Below are 14,434 nucleotides of genomic sequence, written 5' to 3'. Positions count from 1 at the left end.
GAAAGCAGCAGGTGCTCTTAACCACTGAGCTATCTGTCCAGCCCCAGTAAACATGTATTATCTTTGTTTTCTGGGGTACTTCTGCTTACTTGAATCTCTGGTGGAAAAGAGTCAAATTATCACTGAGGACTGCAGTTACCTTGTGCTGCAGCACGCAGCTTACACTGCAGCTAATGCTAGGCTTCTCAGATCCCTGAGGCCCCAACATTCATTGTTGATCTTAGAGCCAGTGCTGTTGGTGTTCTGTTCAGAAAGTCTTTTCCTGTGCCAATGAGTTCAAGGCTGTTTCCCCGAATTCTCTTCAGTCATGTTCGATGTATCTAATTTTAAATTGAGGTTTTTGACCCATTGGAATTGAGTTTTGTGCAGAGTGGTAAATATGGATCTATTTGGATTTTTTTACATGTAGCCATCCAGTTTGACCAATATTATTTGTTGAAGATCCTGTCTTTATTCCAGTGTACATTTCTGGCCTCATTTTTTTAAAAATTATATGTCCATATTTATGGCTGGGTCTTCTATTCAATTTTATTGACCAACATGTCTAATTTGTACCAACACCATTCTGTTTTTATTACTATAGCTCTGTAATACAGCTTGAGGCTGGGGGTTGCTGTTCCCCCAGCAGCTCCTTTATTATTCAGAATTGTTTAGCTATTCTGGTTTTTTGTATTTTCATATGAAACTAAAAGTTACCCTTTCAAGATCTATGAAGAATTATGTTAGAATTTTGATGGGGATTGCACTGAATCTGTAGCTCACCTTTGGTAAGATGGTCATTTTTACTATGTCAATCCTACCAATGAATGCAAAAGGGAGATCATTCCATCTTTTGATATCTTTCTCAATTTCTTTATTCAATGACTTGTTTACAAACTCATTACTATTCTTTCTAATATTTCAATGTATCATGATTTTATGTATCAGTAAGGATTGTACTTCAGGCATTTCTTTTTATGACTGTTGCCAAATCTAAATCCTCATGTGGTCATTATTACTGCTAATAACAGTAATAAACACCTGTTATGAGATGATTTTTTAAAATAATTGTTAATTAATTGATGAAAAGTATAAAAATTTCTTCTCTAATGTTAATTTCTCTGTTTTCTGAGATTGAACTGTTATAAGGATTTGTAATTTCCTCAAGACTTTTTTAGTTATATGTGTATGGGTGTTTTGTCTGCATATATATTTGTGCACTGTATATCCACAGGCTGGAAGAATCTCATATCCACTGAGACTAGAGTTCTATAGTTGTAAACTGCTATGTTGGTGCGGGAATTGAAACGGGGACCTCTGGAAGGGCTCGAAAAGGCCTTTGACCTGGCTCTTCAGCCTATGAATTTACAGATATTTCTAAAGTTTCTAAATAGTAAATGCTTTACATTTTACAAATTCCATGTTATCTGTCAGAATATTTGGCTTTTCTATCACACTATTGAAAGTAGCCATAGACAACACACAAGCAATTGAGTGTGGCTATAAATTAATACAACTTGATGGACTATAAAATTGGTTTTTATATGGTTTCTGTGTATCACAAAATATTCTTTAGATTTTTCATTTTGTGAATTGAAAAGGCAAAAGAAAAAGAACTTGGGCTTGGTGGTTCAAGCCTGTAGTCCAGCCTTTACAAGGCTCAGACAGGGGGCTATGAGTTTGAAGTCAGCCTGGGCTACATAGGAAGAAAAACCCTGTCTCCAAAAGAGAAAAATGTATAAAGCATCCTTAACTCAGAACCATGTAGAAACAGGCAGCATTGCTAGATGTGGTCTACAAACCATAATTTTCCAGTTCCTGGTTTCCTCTCTCCCTTCTCCAGTCCCTGGTGCAGCTGAGCACTGGGGTTTATTTTATATGTACTTGAATCCTCACAGAACAGCCAAGAACATTCCCATTGTATAGATAATGAACCCTAGCTGATGATTATTGTAGAAGTTAACAAAGCAGAGGTTCTCTCTGCCAATGTTGTAGGCCTCTCCACTAGAATACGGCAGGTTCTAGAATTCAGACAGTCCATCTGTCTCCAAAACTCGAGCTTATCTTCAGAAAGTACTGAAGATTTTGTAGCATATAACCTAGGTGGCACAGACATTACCTTACACACATTTGTTTTCCCTCTGTCCCTCTCTCCCTTCCATCTCCATAGCTCCCTTCCTCCCTCCCTCCACCCCCAAACCCCATGTCAGAAAGCAGCCTCTGAAACTGGATACCCTGTGCATGATGTCACCAAGCAAGGGCCTGCCTGCTTCTGACCACTGTGTTTAAATAACCATTTCTAGCCATAGCCACTGCAACCATGCAACTTTATTTCACTTGCCCTGAAGAATGTAGAATACTTTGCTAGGCAGAGCACACCTAGAATTCTAGCACTTAGGAATCTGGGACAGGAAGATTGCAAGTTCAAGGCTACCCTAGACAACATAGTGAGACTCTGGAGAAACAGACAGACAGACACACACTACTATTATTTGTATTTAACAGGCTGTGAGTTGTTGGATTCTACATCAGCTGTTGCTATCTGTAGCATTGTCCAAAGTAAGTACAGCTCTGTTCGGTCTGTTTTATTTATTTTGTAACCAGGTCTTAGTTTGTAGACCAGGATGCCTCATGCTCTTGGCAGTCTTAGTCTCAGTCTCGGTGCCCTGAGTGCTAGGATTACAGGTGTGAGTGACCACACCAATTCAAATCAGTTTTTTATTAAACTCATAGGTTACAGAGCATCACCTAAGTTCATTTAATTCCAGGATAGCTAATAAAATGTCATGAGTGTAATGATTGACATGGAACACACAAGGTTAAACTGCCAAGCAAACAGCTGTGCTTTTCTAGAGCTGCAGGCTGTCATGACTCTAGGACATGCCAGCATACAGCAGAGGCTCCTGTTGAGAACAGCCCAGCCTCAGCCACTCAGACCCTATTCCCTGTGCTGGTAGTAAGTGCGTGTGTTTTTAGTAACACCCGAACCTGATGCTTAGTTCTCGTTCACAGAAATGTGTGAGTGGTGAGACAGCATATTAGCCAAACCAGGAGAAGTTGAAACCATTCATGTATACCACCTGTATAACACTGAACTCAAAATGTTTGAGGGAAACCTGTCTCCTTAGAATGGCTTTGCCTTGTTCTTTGAAATGATACATATTCAAGATGTCTAATGGTTTATTAGCTGGACATGTAACAGAAGCCTAGCAGACCCAATGCTTGGTAAAATGAACAAGGCAGAGAGGCTTGACCCTGTGGATGACCCAAGCACAGTTGGCTATCTCCCATCAGCCATAGAATCGCTTAAAGCATATAGCTGCTGAAGTCCACAGGGCAACCTAGGATAAAGACTAACAGAGGTATGAGTGTTACCACCAAGCCTAAGGACCTGAGTTTAATGACTACCATACTATAAAAAGAGAACAAAGAGAACAGACTCCTGTAAGTTTGTTTTCTAACCTCCACATTCATCACCTGGCACATTCCCAACTCTAGACACACACACACACAGAGAGAGAGAGAGAGAGAGAGAGAGAGAGAGAGAGAGAGAGAGAGAGAGAATAAACTTTTTATTGATTTTTTTTTTTATGAACTATACATCATGCACCCCAAACCCCCTCATCCCCTGTCCCTTTGTATCCACTCTCTGCCTTTGCAACCTCCACCGAAAGAAAAAAATCTATTGTGGAAGTTGTCACATGCTTGTGTATTGTGTCACAGTGTGTCCCACAGTATACCCTTTTGTCCACACTTCTTTACTTACAAATATTTATTACAATAAGTCATTGGTCTGGTTTGAGGCCTCTGGCTTCTGCTACACTATCAATACTAGATCCTCATTGGGACTCCTTTCAGAGATCCTGTTGTTGCTCTGTGTCATGAGGATCCTGCAGCTTTGGATCTGCAGACCGGCCCCTTCAAGTACTCCAGCAGCTCATAGATAGGATAGATGTTGGGGTGGATCTAGGCTTGGGTGGTAGCTGAGCTGGTCAGCCCACCAGCTCTCCATGGCACCTGACCAAGGTCATTTCAGGCTTGCCCTGCCTACCTGTGTCATGTGGCACCAGCTAGGACTAAGCAGGGCCAGCTCTACTGTGCTGCCCATGTGAGGTTCAGGTCCAGCTCTCCTGCTCCCATGACCTTGCGGGGGGGTGGGGGTGGGGGCAGCTCTCCTGCCTGCCGTAGGTGGCAAGTGGCATCTCTTCCTTGCCCACACCACTGCATAGCATTCAACCAAAGCCTGGGAGTTGTCTTGAGTGATCTGCCTTCCAGTGATGGCTTACACTTAGCCCTAGATTAGGGTGGTTTCAGGTGCTGTGCCACCCAGACCACCTGACACCTGACCAAGGTCATTTCAGGCTTTCACGGCCCACCTGGGTCACATGGCACCAGGCTAGGGGTCATTTGGTGTTTCCAAATAATATTTTTAAAGAATCACTCAACTAAATTTGTTAGTATATGCCTGAAATCTCAATTCTTGGGAGGTAGAAGGAAAAGGATCTACAAGTTCAAGGCTATCTTCAGGTACATAGTAAATTCAAATCCAGCTTGGACTACATGAGACTCTGTTTTAAGGAAGACCAGGAGTCCCTCAGAGTTGTATGGTGCACATATTTGAGCAGGGTGCTTAAAGCATGTAGACTACAAGGCATCTGGTTATTTGTTGCTGCTGTGATAAAATACCCTAACATAGCAGCTTCAAAAAGAAAGACTCACAGTTCAGAGTCAGTCCGTTGTAGAGAAGTCCTGGTGCAGAACCTGGAAGCAACTCCTCATTGACATCTGCACTCAGGACACAGTGAACAGTGTGCAGTGTTTATGTTTACTACCTTTCTCCTCTTGATGCAGTACATGAGCCCAGGGATAAGTGCTGCCCATATTGATGGTGGGACATCTCACATCAGTTAACCTAACCACCAAGATAGCCCCTCACAGACATGAACAAAGACTAACCTAAGCTAGATAATACTTCACAGGTATGCCCAAAGTCTGCCTCCTAGGTGATTGTAGATTTTATCAACTTGGCATTCAATATTAACTGTCACAGTGAGTTCCACGGAGCCAAATGTATACTTTCTGAGAAAAGAATCTGGGAAAACTGCTACTATGAAATGGATTCAAGCTGGTAAAATGGCTCAGTAGGTTATGCACTTACCTGGCAAACATGACCTGAGCTTAATTCTTGGATCCTACATAAAGGTGGAAGGGGGCACTCAACTCTGCACACTTGTCCTTGATTTCTACACATGTGTGTAAGACAGGGCACATGATGCTGCCCTGTCTTACACACACAATAATAATAAAGTTCAAGTTTTTAAAGACGGATTAACATGATAGGGAAAGGTATTTTCTGGCATACTCTGACCCCTGTTCTTTGGTCTCTACATTTGAAGTTTATATCATTCTTTGCTTCTAAACACTCATAATATACCATTACTCGGTTATAGAAAATAATAAGGTATCTGTCCTTAGGATTTCCTCATTAAGTTCTTTCAAAATTTAGATGTGAATCTATGTATATAGTCTTCCTACACCCCAGCTCCGGCACAGAATCTATCTCCCTGTGTAGCTCAGGCTGGTCCAGTTTCATATTCTTGTGCCTCAGTCTCCCAAGCAAACATATTAAAAGTTTGGACCACCATACCCAGCTTTAGAGTAAGTTTTTTTCCAGCACTGAAGGATAAACTATGAAGATTTTCTACAAGGATGGTTTTTTCTCTATTTTTTAAAAACATTTTTCATATAGCAACTGTCATATTGCTACTTTTTCAGATCCAACAGATATGTGTTACCAAAGCCAAGAAGGACATTGTACTCAACTAAAGCAGTGATTCCATTGGGATTATTTCAGTAATGAAACATCAGAGGGTCAGAATGGAGTGTGAACTGTCAGTTTGACACCTAAATGTATGTGCATGCAAAGAAGGCGGTGGCGGCCATCTTTCTGCCTTTGGCCCACACGTGCCTCTGTTTTACATCAAGTCTCAGTCCTCGACTGCTGTCTGCTCAGAAGCTGTGACTTTTTTATTCTTTGTCTGATTCATTTTATCTCTCATTTTCATCCTTAGTTTTAGTTTGGGAACTTAATTAATCAACAAGTCATTCAGACCATATATTACTGCTTTAAGTTTTCAATCTTTAACTTTTCCACTCATTTTTAACTAAAACACAGTTAAGTGGTAAGCCTCTACTCAAGACTGAATTGAAGATTTTCTCATCTTTTTTTAGCTCTTTACAGCAGGGAAGAATTTTGAAACACATCTACTCTTCATGTTCTGAGTATGGTAGACTGCATAGCATTTTGGGGTTTTGGTTGTTTGGTATTGTTATTAATCATCATCAGTATTATTATTATTTATCTTGTTGTTCCTTATCTGGCTAAACCCTTGCTTGGTTACTTTGTAAAGCAAACCTGTGCCCTTAAATAGAGCATTTTCTCCACTTAATGCTGCATTTACCTGTGTCATCCTCTTCTGTGCATGAGTATCACCCACTCATTGGTAAATGACTCCATTAGAGTGAGCACTGTGATGCCTAGAGCCTTCCATGCCCACAATCGCATATACAGACAGTCCATATGCTCAGCGGATTCGCTTCCCTCACGAGTGGGCAGACCTATCCTTCCCATACATTTAATTCATTATAATGCCTAAGGTGCCATCACTTTAAACTGCATGAAGGATAATAAGCAGAATACAGGAGGTGGTTCTGTGGTGACGATGCAAGATAGATTACATCCTCATCCCCATTCCCTATCTTTTATCAACGTTGAGTACAGCGTCAGGAAATAGGGAATGCTTTGCTCCTTTTTTGCAGTGGTGATGCTTTCTTGGGGGAAAGCTCATAGTAAATTTCTGAACTATAAAACTAAGAGAAAATAATGATGTATCTTCAAAAAGGATTACCATAGTTCTTCATATTTTAAAATGTATAGTCTTTTGCAGTTTTCATGGACAAGCTTATATTTTAACAAGCCATAAAGCCCTTATATCCAAGGTCTTCAGAAAAACTTTCTACTTGTAGAACCAGGTATTTATTAGTGATAAGATTTCTAATCACTGGGTGTGATGGCACATGCCTTTAATCCCAGTACTTGGGAAGTAAAGACAGGTGGGTCTGAGGTCAGCCTGGTCTACAGAGTGAGTTCCAAGACTGCCAGAGCTACATAGTAAGTAAGACCTTGTCTCAAACAAAAATTCTTTTTTCTTTTTACCCATTTATTCATTTATCCATCCCTTGACCCAAGTGACCCTGGATCTGTGCTCCTACTTGTCCCCACTCAGTATCCCGCCTCATCTCCCCTCTTTTCAGAGAGAGGGGCCCAGTGACTTTCTGGTCCAAAAACTTTATTAAACAGATGGCAATGGTCGGGTATCTCTTATTAATTAATGTGGTGATACGAGGTCATCCCAAAGATCCCAAGGACACAGATTTTGTGTAGCACAGAGCCAAAAACCTGAGTCCTTTGTCAACATTTATAATATGGATAACATTCTGGGAGTTTCTCTTCTTTTATGAGTAAGCATCAAATTGAAACAAAGAATTTATCTCCTAACTTAAGTGTTCCTGGGAGATCTTTTTATGTGTGGTAGAAAATAAATGCATAATGGTCACAGTGTGTAATCTGTGAGAGCTGGCCAGATGCAGACGGAGAGCTAGGAGGGGAGGGCCAGGGCGTGAGGGGAGGGCTCTGGACGCTCTCACTTTAACTTCTGCCCTAGCCCTTATTTTTTACCTTTGAAATGTTAGGTGTTTATTGACGTACTTTAAATAAAAGTGGCTGTACTATCCTTCCAGCTAAGCCTAGATGCAATCTAGAACTTGCTGGCACATTCTATCCAATATATTTCTTGTAAATGATATGTAAAGTGAGAGTAACTCTACCTTCTCTTGTTAGGATTAGAAAGGGATGACTACAACAGCAAACATGTTTAGGGAATCTATTCATCATTTGGCTCGTCCTTCAGATGGCAAGGCTCATTGTTTCGAAGCGTGCATCCCAACGGATTAAAAAATAAAAAGCTTGGATTTCATAAACATATTTGAGGACTAAGTCAGGCTAAATCTCAACCAAGGCAAATATTTTATTTAGCAATTTAAGAGTTCTTAGCATTTGTTTCAAAATTAAAGGCTAAAACAAGGATAAATGTATTATACAATTCAACTATTATATATACCCAAAACATGAATCACGTATCTCATAAGTCCTTTTACTGTACAGCAGAACTGCATCTTCATATATTCCCATTGGTTAGAATACAGCATACCACTCAGGCGTTCACTAAAGCTAAACTGGATTAATATTTCTCTTTTCATTAACTTGACTTGATAGGCAGTATACCTGATTAGTTTAATAAAAGTACCATAGAGTTTTTCTGTATTTTTAAAGAACTTTCTCATAAATGAGCTGCCCTAAGTGAGAATGTAATATATAGCTCCACAACTTTGCAAACAATATAACACTCCATCTTTGACCTCCCTGGTCAACTAAAGTATTGACTAGAAGGATCGCTCAGTGAGAAGAAATGGAGAAGTAGTGAACTTTATTCCCTGGCCTCCTCCTCTCTCCTGGGCCTCTATTAAAGAACGGCAGTAAGACAGGTAGGTGTATCTGGGACATTAGTCAGTCAGTCAATAGTGGGACTTCCCTGATACATTCTACCTTCAAATGCAGTAGACAGTAACTCAACAAAGAGTCAGAGCTACCCACTAATGTTTATGCAGTTAATATATGAACAGCAAATCTGCCTCTGAAGCTGTCAGCAAATAAAGAACCCAGGGCTTTTATAACTGAGTCAGAATTGTAGGCAGCCACAGAAGACTTGGGAGATGTAAAACTAATTTTCTAGGAAGACTGAGAGTAGCTGACACATATATAGGGACCTTTAAAGGCTGTGTGTGTGTGTGTGTATGTGTGTATGTGTGTATGTTTATAGGTGCCTCTTCTGGTAGTGGCCACACATCAGGTCCCCTGGAGTTCGAATTATAGGCAGTTGTAAGCTACCTAAGATGAGTATTGGGAACCAAACGTTGGTTTTCTGAAAGAGCAGAAATGGCTCAGCAGATAAAAGCACTTCCTACCAAGCCTGCTGACCAGAGTTCAATCCCCAGGACCCATATGGTGGAAGGAGAGAAACAAACCCCTCAAGTTGTCCTCTGACCTGTGCATGCTCACCATGACACAAACACACAAAGAAATAAATGTCATTTTTTTTTTTATTTTTAACCTTTTTTTTACAGTCCAGTCTTTATCCCCCTCTGGGTCTGCCCTCTGACTACTCCACATTCCATACCTCTTCCCCGCACCCCTCCCCTGTCTACAAGAGGATGTCCCCACCTATCCAACCCCACCCAACCAGACCTCCCCACTCCCTGAAGCCTCAAGTCTCTTGAGGGTTAAATATATCTTCTCTCACTAAGGCCAGATCAGGCAATCCTCTGCTGTATATGTGACTGGGGCCTCCTATCAGCTGGTGTATGCTGTCTGGTTGGCGGCTCAGTATCTGAGAGATCTCAGGGGTCCAGGTTAGTTGAGACTGTTGGTCTTCCTATGGGGTCGCCTTCCTCCTCACCTTCTTCCAACTTTTCTGTAATTCAGCCACAGAGGTCCCCGGCTTCTGTCCATTGGTTGGGTGCAAGTATCTGCATCTGACTCCTTCAGCTGCTTGTTGGGCCTTTTGGAGGGCAGTCATGCTAGGCTCCCGTTTGTAAGCACACCATAGCATCAGTAATAGTGTCAGGCCTTGGGGGCCTCCCCTTGAGCTGGATCCCAATTACATCTTCTAAACAATAGAATTTTAGTTCCCCAAGGGCAAATACTTCAGTTTCTAATAATTTTTAGCACTTTTTCATCCAATCTTTATGATACGTACATAGATAACTTCTCAGAGTGTTATAACCAACTAAATACACTTAGATCAGAGGAGAACCAGGGTTAATCCTACTGACCTATATAATCCCAGCTTCAAGAAGCTGAAGCAGGAGGATCACAACTTAAGCTTCAAGGATCATAATGTACTGAAGCTGTGTGTGAACAGATGACAGACAGTATTTATGGATCCTGCATGGCATTTCTTTTCAACTTGCCTTCAGAAGGAGTCCCTGTCTCAAGATAAAACAAGCCAAACAAACAAAAATCCCCAAGAGCAGAGTAAGAAGAGAAAACAACAGGCTGTCTTAACTGAACAGGTGTGATGGAGTAGGAAGTGGTTTGGTTCGTTCTATCCTGGTATTGAAATGTCAAATGATCTGTGTGTTTAGAACTCATAGGTAATTAACCATACACATAGAATATTGTAGAATCTTCCTTCACTCTCTACTCTGAAAAATACAGAAATAGTTTCTCAGTCTTTCAAAAGCTCACTAGTTATCTTAGCTAAATGGAAATGAAGTTAAAGCAAACACCTTCAAAACCACTGTCCTAGTGCAATCAAAAGCTGGCCCCTGAAACCAGTTAGAGAATCTGTTACAGCAAATCCTCTTACAAAGAAACAGCTCTCAGCTAGAATGGAAATGTTTCTCCTGTCATAATTTATTTTCCTTAACATGTATAATTATAGAATTGGGTCTAGTAATATGAACATTATCACAGCTACTTCTGAGGCTGAGGCAGGAAGATCACAAGTTCAAGGCCAACCTGTTTATCATAGAGAAGACCCTTTCACAAATTTTATATTAAAAAAAATTAAGGGCCTAGGCCAGTGATAGGTAGTTCCCCAATCTGTGTGATCCCTAGGTTCAGTTACCAGCGCCACACATAGACACACCACACATAGACACACCACACATAGACACACCACACATAGATACACCACACATAGACACACCACACATAGACACACCACACATAGACACACCACACATAGACACATACACATACTACAAAGCATAGAATTATAAAAACTCACATTTGGATGGAACCTTTTCGTCATAACAAACATACTCTGAGAAGTTCATTTTTAACCTTTTTCCTATTTAAATTATATAGATATATACATATATTCTCGTGTGTGTGTGTGTGTGTGTGTGTGTGTGTGTATTAGAGTGATGCCAAACTGATTCACTTTTCTGTAATTTGTCCCGCCAGGCTCCACTTAGATTGTAGGATTCATAAAGAAGTTGGTGTTACTGTTCAAATGAATATCAGGCCTTGTTTCTATTTGAAGATGACCTAGTCCCGTATGCATGAGATAGTATAGAGGTGTCTTGGTAATAGAAATGTCAGGCTCGTGCATGCAGCAGGTACAGGTTTCTGGTGGGTATGGCCTGGGAACTCTGCCAAGGCTCAGCAGCTCCCATGGCTGCTCTAGCTACATACTGGAATGCAAAACTTGGACTGGCTCTTTTTGATCACCTTGAGCTGTGACCTCACTGCCAGTACCTGGCCAGAGTTTTGCCCCCAAAGCTGTCACAAGAAACATGAAACAGAATCCATTGGTCAGTATACTCCCAAAGAGAATCCAAGGACTAGTTACTCATCTGGGGCAAAAAGAACCAGATAGGAAAGAAATTTACAACAGGTCTCTTAAGAAAAACACAGAACCAATGTTACAAGTGGAGATTTCGGGCCTTGGCTGTGAGTCAGGTACTCAGTGTTATGCAAAGATCTACTAGTCACTGTGTGCAGAGAAGGAATATCAGATAGCCTCTGAGAAATGAATGAAGGGAGCTCAGCCAGGCTGAGACAGATTTAGTAATGAGTTCTCTCATCATATGTCTAAGCCAAGAACAACACGCACCTTCTCCAGAGACTGAATTTTTCTTCCATTCTAGGAGGTAGAAGGCCATGTGAAGTATGTTGCCCAGGCTTTCAGATGAGCAATTTTCTCTAGCAGCCTTTTGAAATCTGCTCATAAAGAAGTGCACAGAGCACTTGTAGGGTCACTGGAGGCTTTGGACATCAGGAACAACATCTCTGTACAAACAAGCTAGTCTGGACTGGCAAAGTGACTTGGCAATAAAGATATCACCAAGTCTGAAGACCTGAGTTCAATCCCCAGAACTCACATAGTGAAGGGAAATAATTGACTCCCACACATGCCACGGCAAGCACACCCGTATACAACACAATAAATAAAATGTAATTCATAATTTAAAACACACACACACACAAGTCCTGTTTCAGTCTTCTGACTCAGTACAGAGTTCTCCATCTGTTATTGATATGCTCAGCCATAGTCCTTCCTTACTTCCTGGAAAACAACACTGTGAAATTGTTTGTGTCTATAATTGTGAAGATTCCAGTAGTACAGAGAGCTTTCATCTTGGTTTGGGAGGCATAAGGAATATTCGAACTTCTCATTTCAGACTAACCTTGACTTTCCTTTTTTTTCACCTCAGATCATCCAGCCCCTCTTAGAACTTGACCAAAATAGAAGCAAGTTAAAGTTGTATATTGGACACCTGACAGCCCTCTGCCATGACCGAGACCCCTTAATCCTCCGTGGACTCACTCCACCAGCTTCTTATAATGCAGATGGTGAACAGGCAGCTTGGGAGAATGAGCTGCAGAAGATGACTCAGGAGCAGGTAGGTTAAGCTGTGGCCCAAGCACACTTCCCTGTCTGGATGGGTAGTGTTTGGGGATAAGGACTTGATTCCAGGGTGTGTGTGTGTGTGTGTGTGTGTGTGTGTGTGTGTGTGTGTGTGTACCAGACATCATTCTCACGTGTCATTCTTCAAGAGCTTTCAGCTTTTTTTAAATTCCGCTTCTGTTGCTAGCCTGGAGCTTACTAGTTAAGGTAGACTGACTGACCGTGACCCTTGGGGAATCCTCCAGCCTCTCCCTACCCAGTTCTGCAATTACAAGCACACACAACCATACCCAACTTTTTTTTTGGGAGGGGGGTATTATATTTACATTTCAGATTTTATCCCCTTACCCCACTTCCTCCCACCACCCAGAAACCTCCTATCCCATCCGCCCTCCTCATGCTTCTATGAGGCTGTGCCCCCACTACCCCCTCCCCACCCTCACATGTCCTCCCTCACTCTGTGTTTGTTTTTCATGGGACCAAGAATCTTCTCTCCCACCTATGCCCAACAAGGCCATCCTCCCCTACATATACCGCTGGAGTCATGGGTCCCTCCCTATGTGCTCCCAGGCTGGTGGTTTAGACCCTGGGGGGCTCTGGTTGGTTGGTATTGTTGCTTTCTTCATGGGGTCATAAACCCTTTCTGCTCCTTCAGTCTTCTCTCTAACTTCTCCATTGGGAAACTCCTGATCATATTAGTGGTTAGCTGTGAGCATCGTCCTCTGAATGTATCAGTCTCTGGCAGACCTCTAAGGAGACAGCTATATCATGTTCTTGACAGCATGCACTTCCAGCCATCCACATCAGTGTCTAGCTTAGGTGGCTATACATGGGATGGATACCCAGGTGGAATGGTCTCCAGATGGCCCCTCCTTCTGTTTCTGTCCCATGTTTTGTTTCCATATTTGCTCCCTTGAGTATTTTTGTTACTTGTTCTAAGTAGAACTGAGGCGTTCCCTCTTGGTCTTTCTTCTTCATGAGCTTCATGTGGTCTGTGAATTGAGTCTTCACTATTCCAAGCTTTTGGGCTAACATCCGCTTACCAGTGAGTTAAATACCATGTGTGTTCTTTTGTGATTGGGTTAACTCACTCAGGATGATAATTTCTAGTTCCATCCATTTACCTAAAAATTTCTTGAATTCGTTATTTTTAATAGCTGAGTAATACTCCATTGTCTAAATGTACCACATTTTTTTGTATCCATTCCTCTGTTGAAGGACATCTGGGTTCTTTCCAGCTTCTGGTTATTATATGAACATAGTGGAGCATATGTCCTTGTTATATGTTGGAGCATCTTCCAGGTAGATGCCCAGGAGTGGTATAGCTGGATCCACAGGTAATGGTATGTCCAGTTTTCTGAGGAACTGCCAGACTGATTTCCAGAGTGATTGTACCAGCTTGCAGTCCCACCAACAATGGAGGAGTGTTCCTCTCGCTCCACATCCTCGACAGCATCTACTATCACCTGAGTTTTTGATCTTAGCCATTCTGACTGGTGTGAGGTGGAATCTCAGGGTTGTTTTGATTTGCATTTCCCTGATGACTAAGGATGTGGAGCATTTCTTAAGGTGCTTCTCAGCCATTCCAGTTTCCTCTGTTGAGAATTCTTTGTTTAGCTCTGTACCCCATTTTTTAATAGGGTTATATGGTTGTCTGGAGTATAATTTCTTGAGTTCTTTGTATATCTTGGATATTAGCCCTCTATCAGATGTAGGATTGGTTAAGATCTTTTCCCAATCTGTTGGTTGCTGTTTTGTCTTATTGACAATGTCCTTTGCCTTACAGAAGCTTTGTAATTTGATGAGGTCCCATTTGTCAATTCTTGATCTTAGAGCATAAGCCATTGGTGTTCTGTTCAGGAACTTTTCCCCTGTGCCTAGGTATTCGAGGGTCTTCCCCAACCTTCTCTTCTATTAGT

General features: G+C 41.5%; 1 protein-coding gene across 1 annotated transcript in view; it reads left to right on the top strand.

Annotated features, from left to right (window-relative positions):
* The window catches only part of Erc1 (ELKS/RAB6-interacting/CAST family member 1), a 288,788-nt gene that overhangs the window by 252,112 nt on the left and 22,242 nt on the right, over positions 1 to 14,434 (top strand). The window contains 1 exon segment of the mRNA XM_076940435.1: positions 12,322 to 12,510. Within this exon segment, the coding sequence (XP_076796550.1) occupies positions 12,322 to 12,510 (189 nt within the window).

The sequence above is a fragment of the Arvicanthis niloticus genome, chromosome 9 (genome assembly GCF_011762505.2).
Source record: "Arvicanthis niloticus isolate mArvNil1 chromosome 9, mArvNil1.pat.X, whole genome shotgun sequence".
In the NCBI taxonomy this organism is placed as follows: Eukaryota; Metazoa; Chordata; class Mammalia; order Rodentia; family Muridae; genus Arvicanthis; species Arvicanthis niloticus.
Note: the sequence above shows the minus strand (reverse complement) of the source record. Positions and strands in the feature narration are given on the sequence as shown.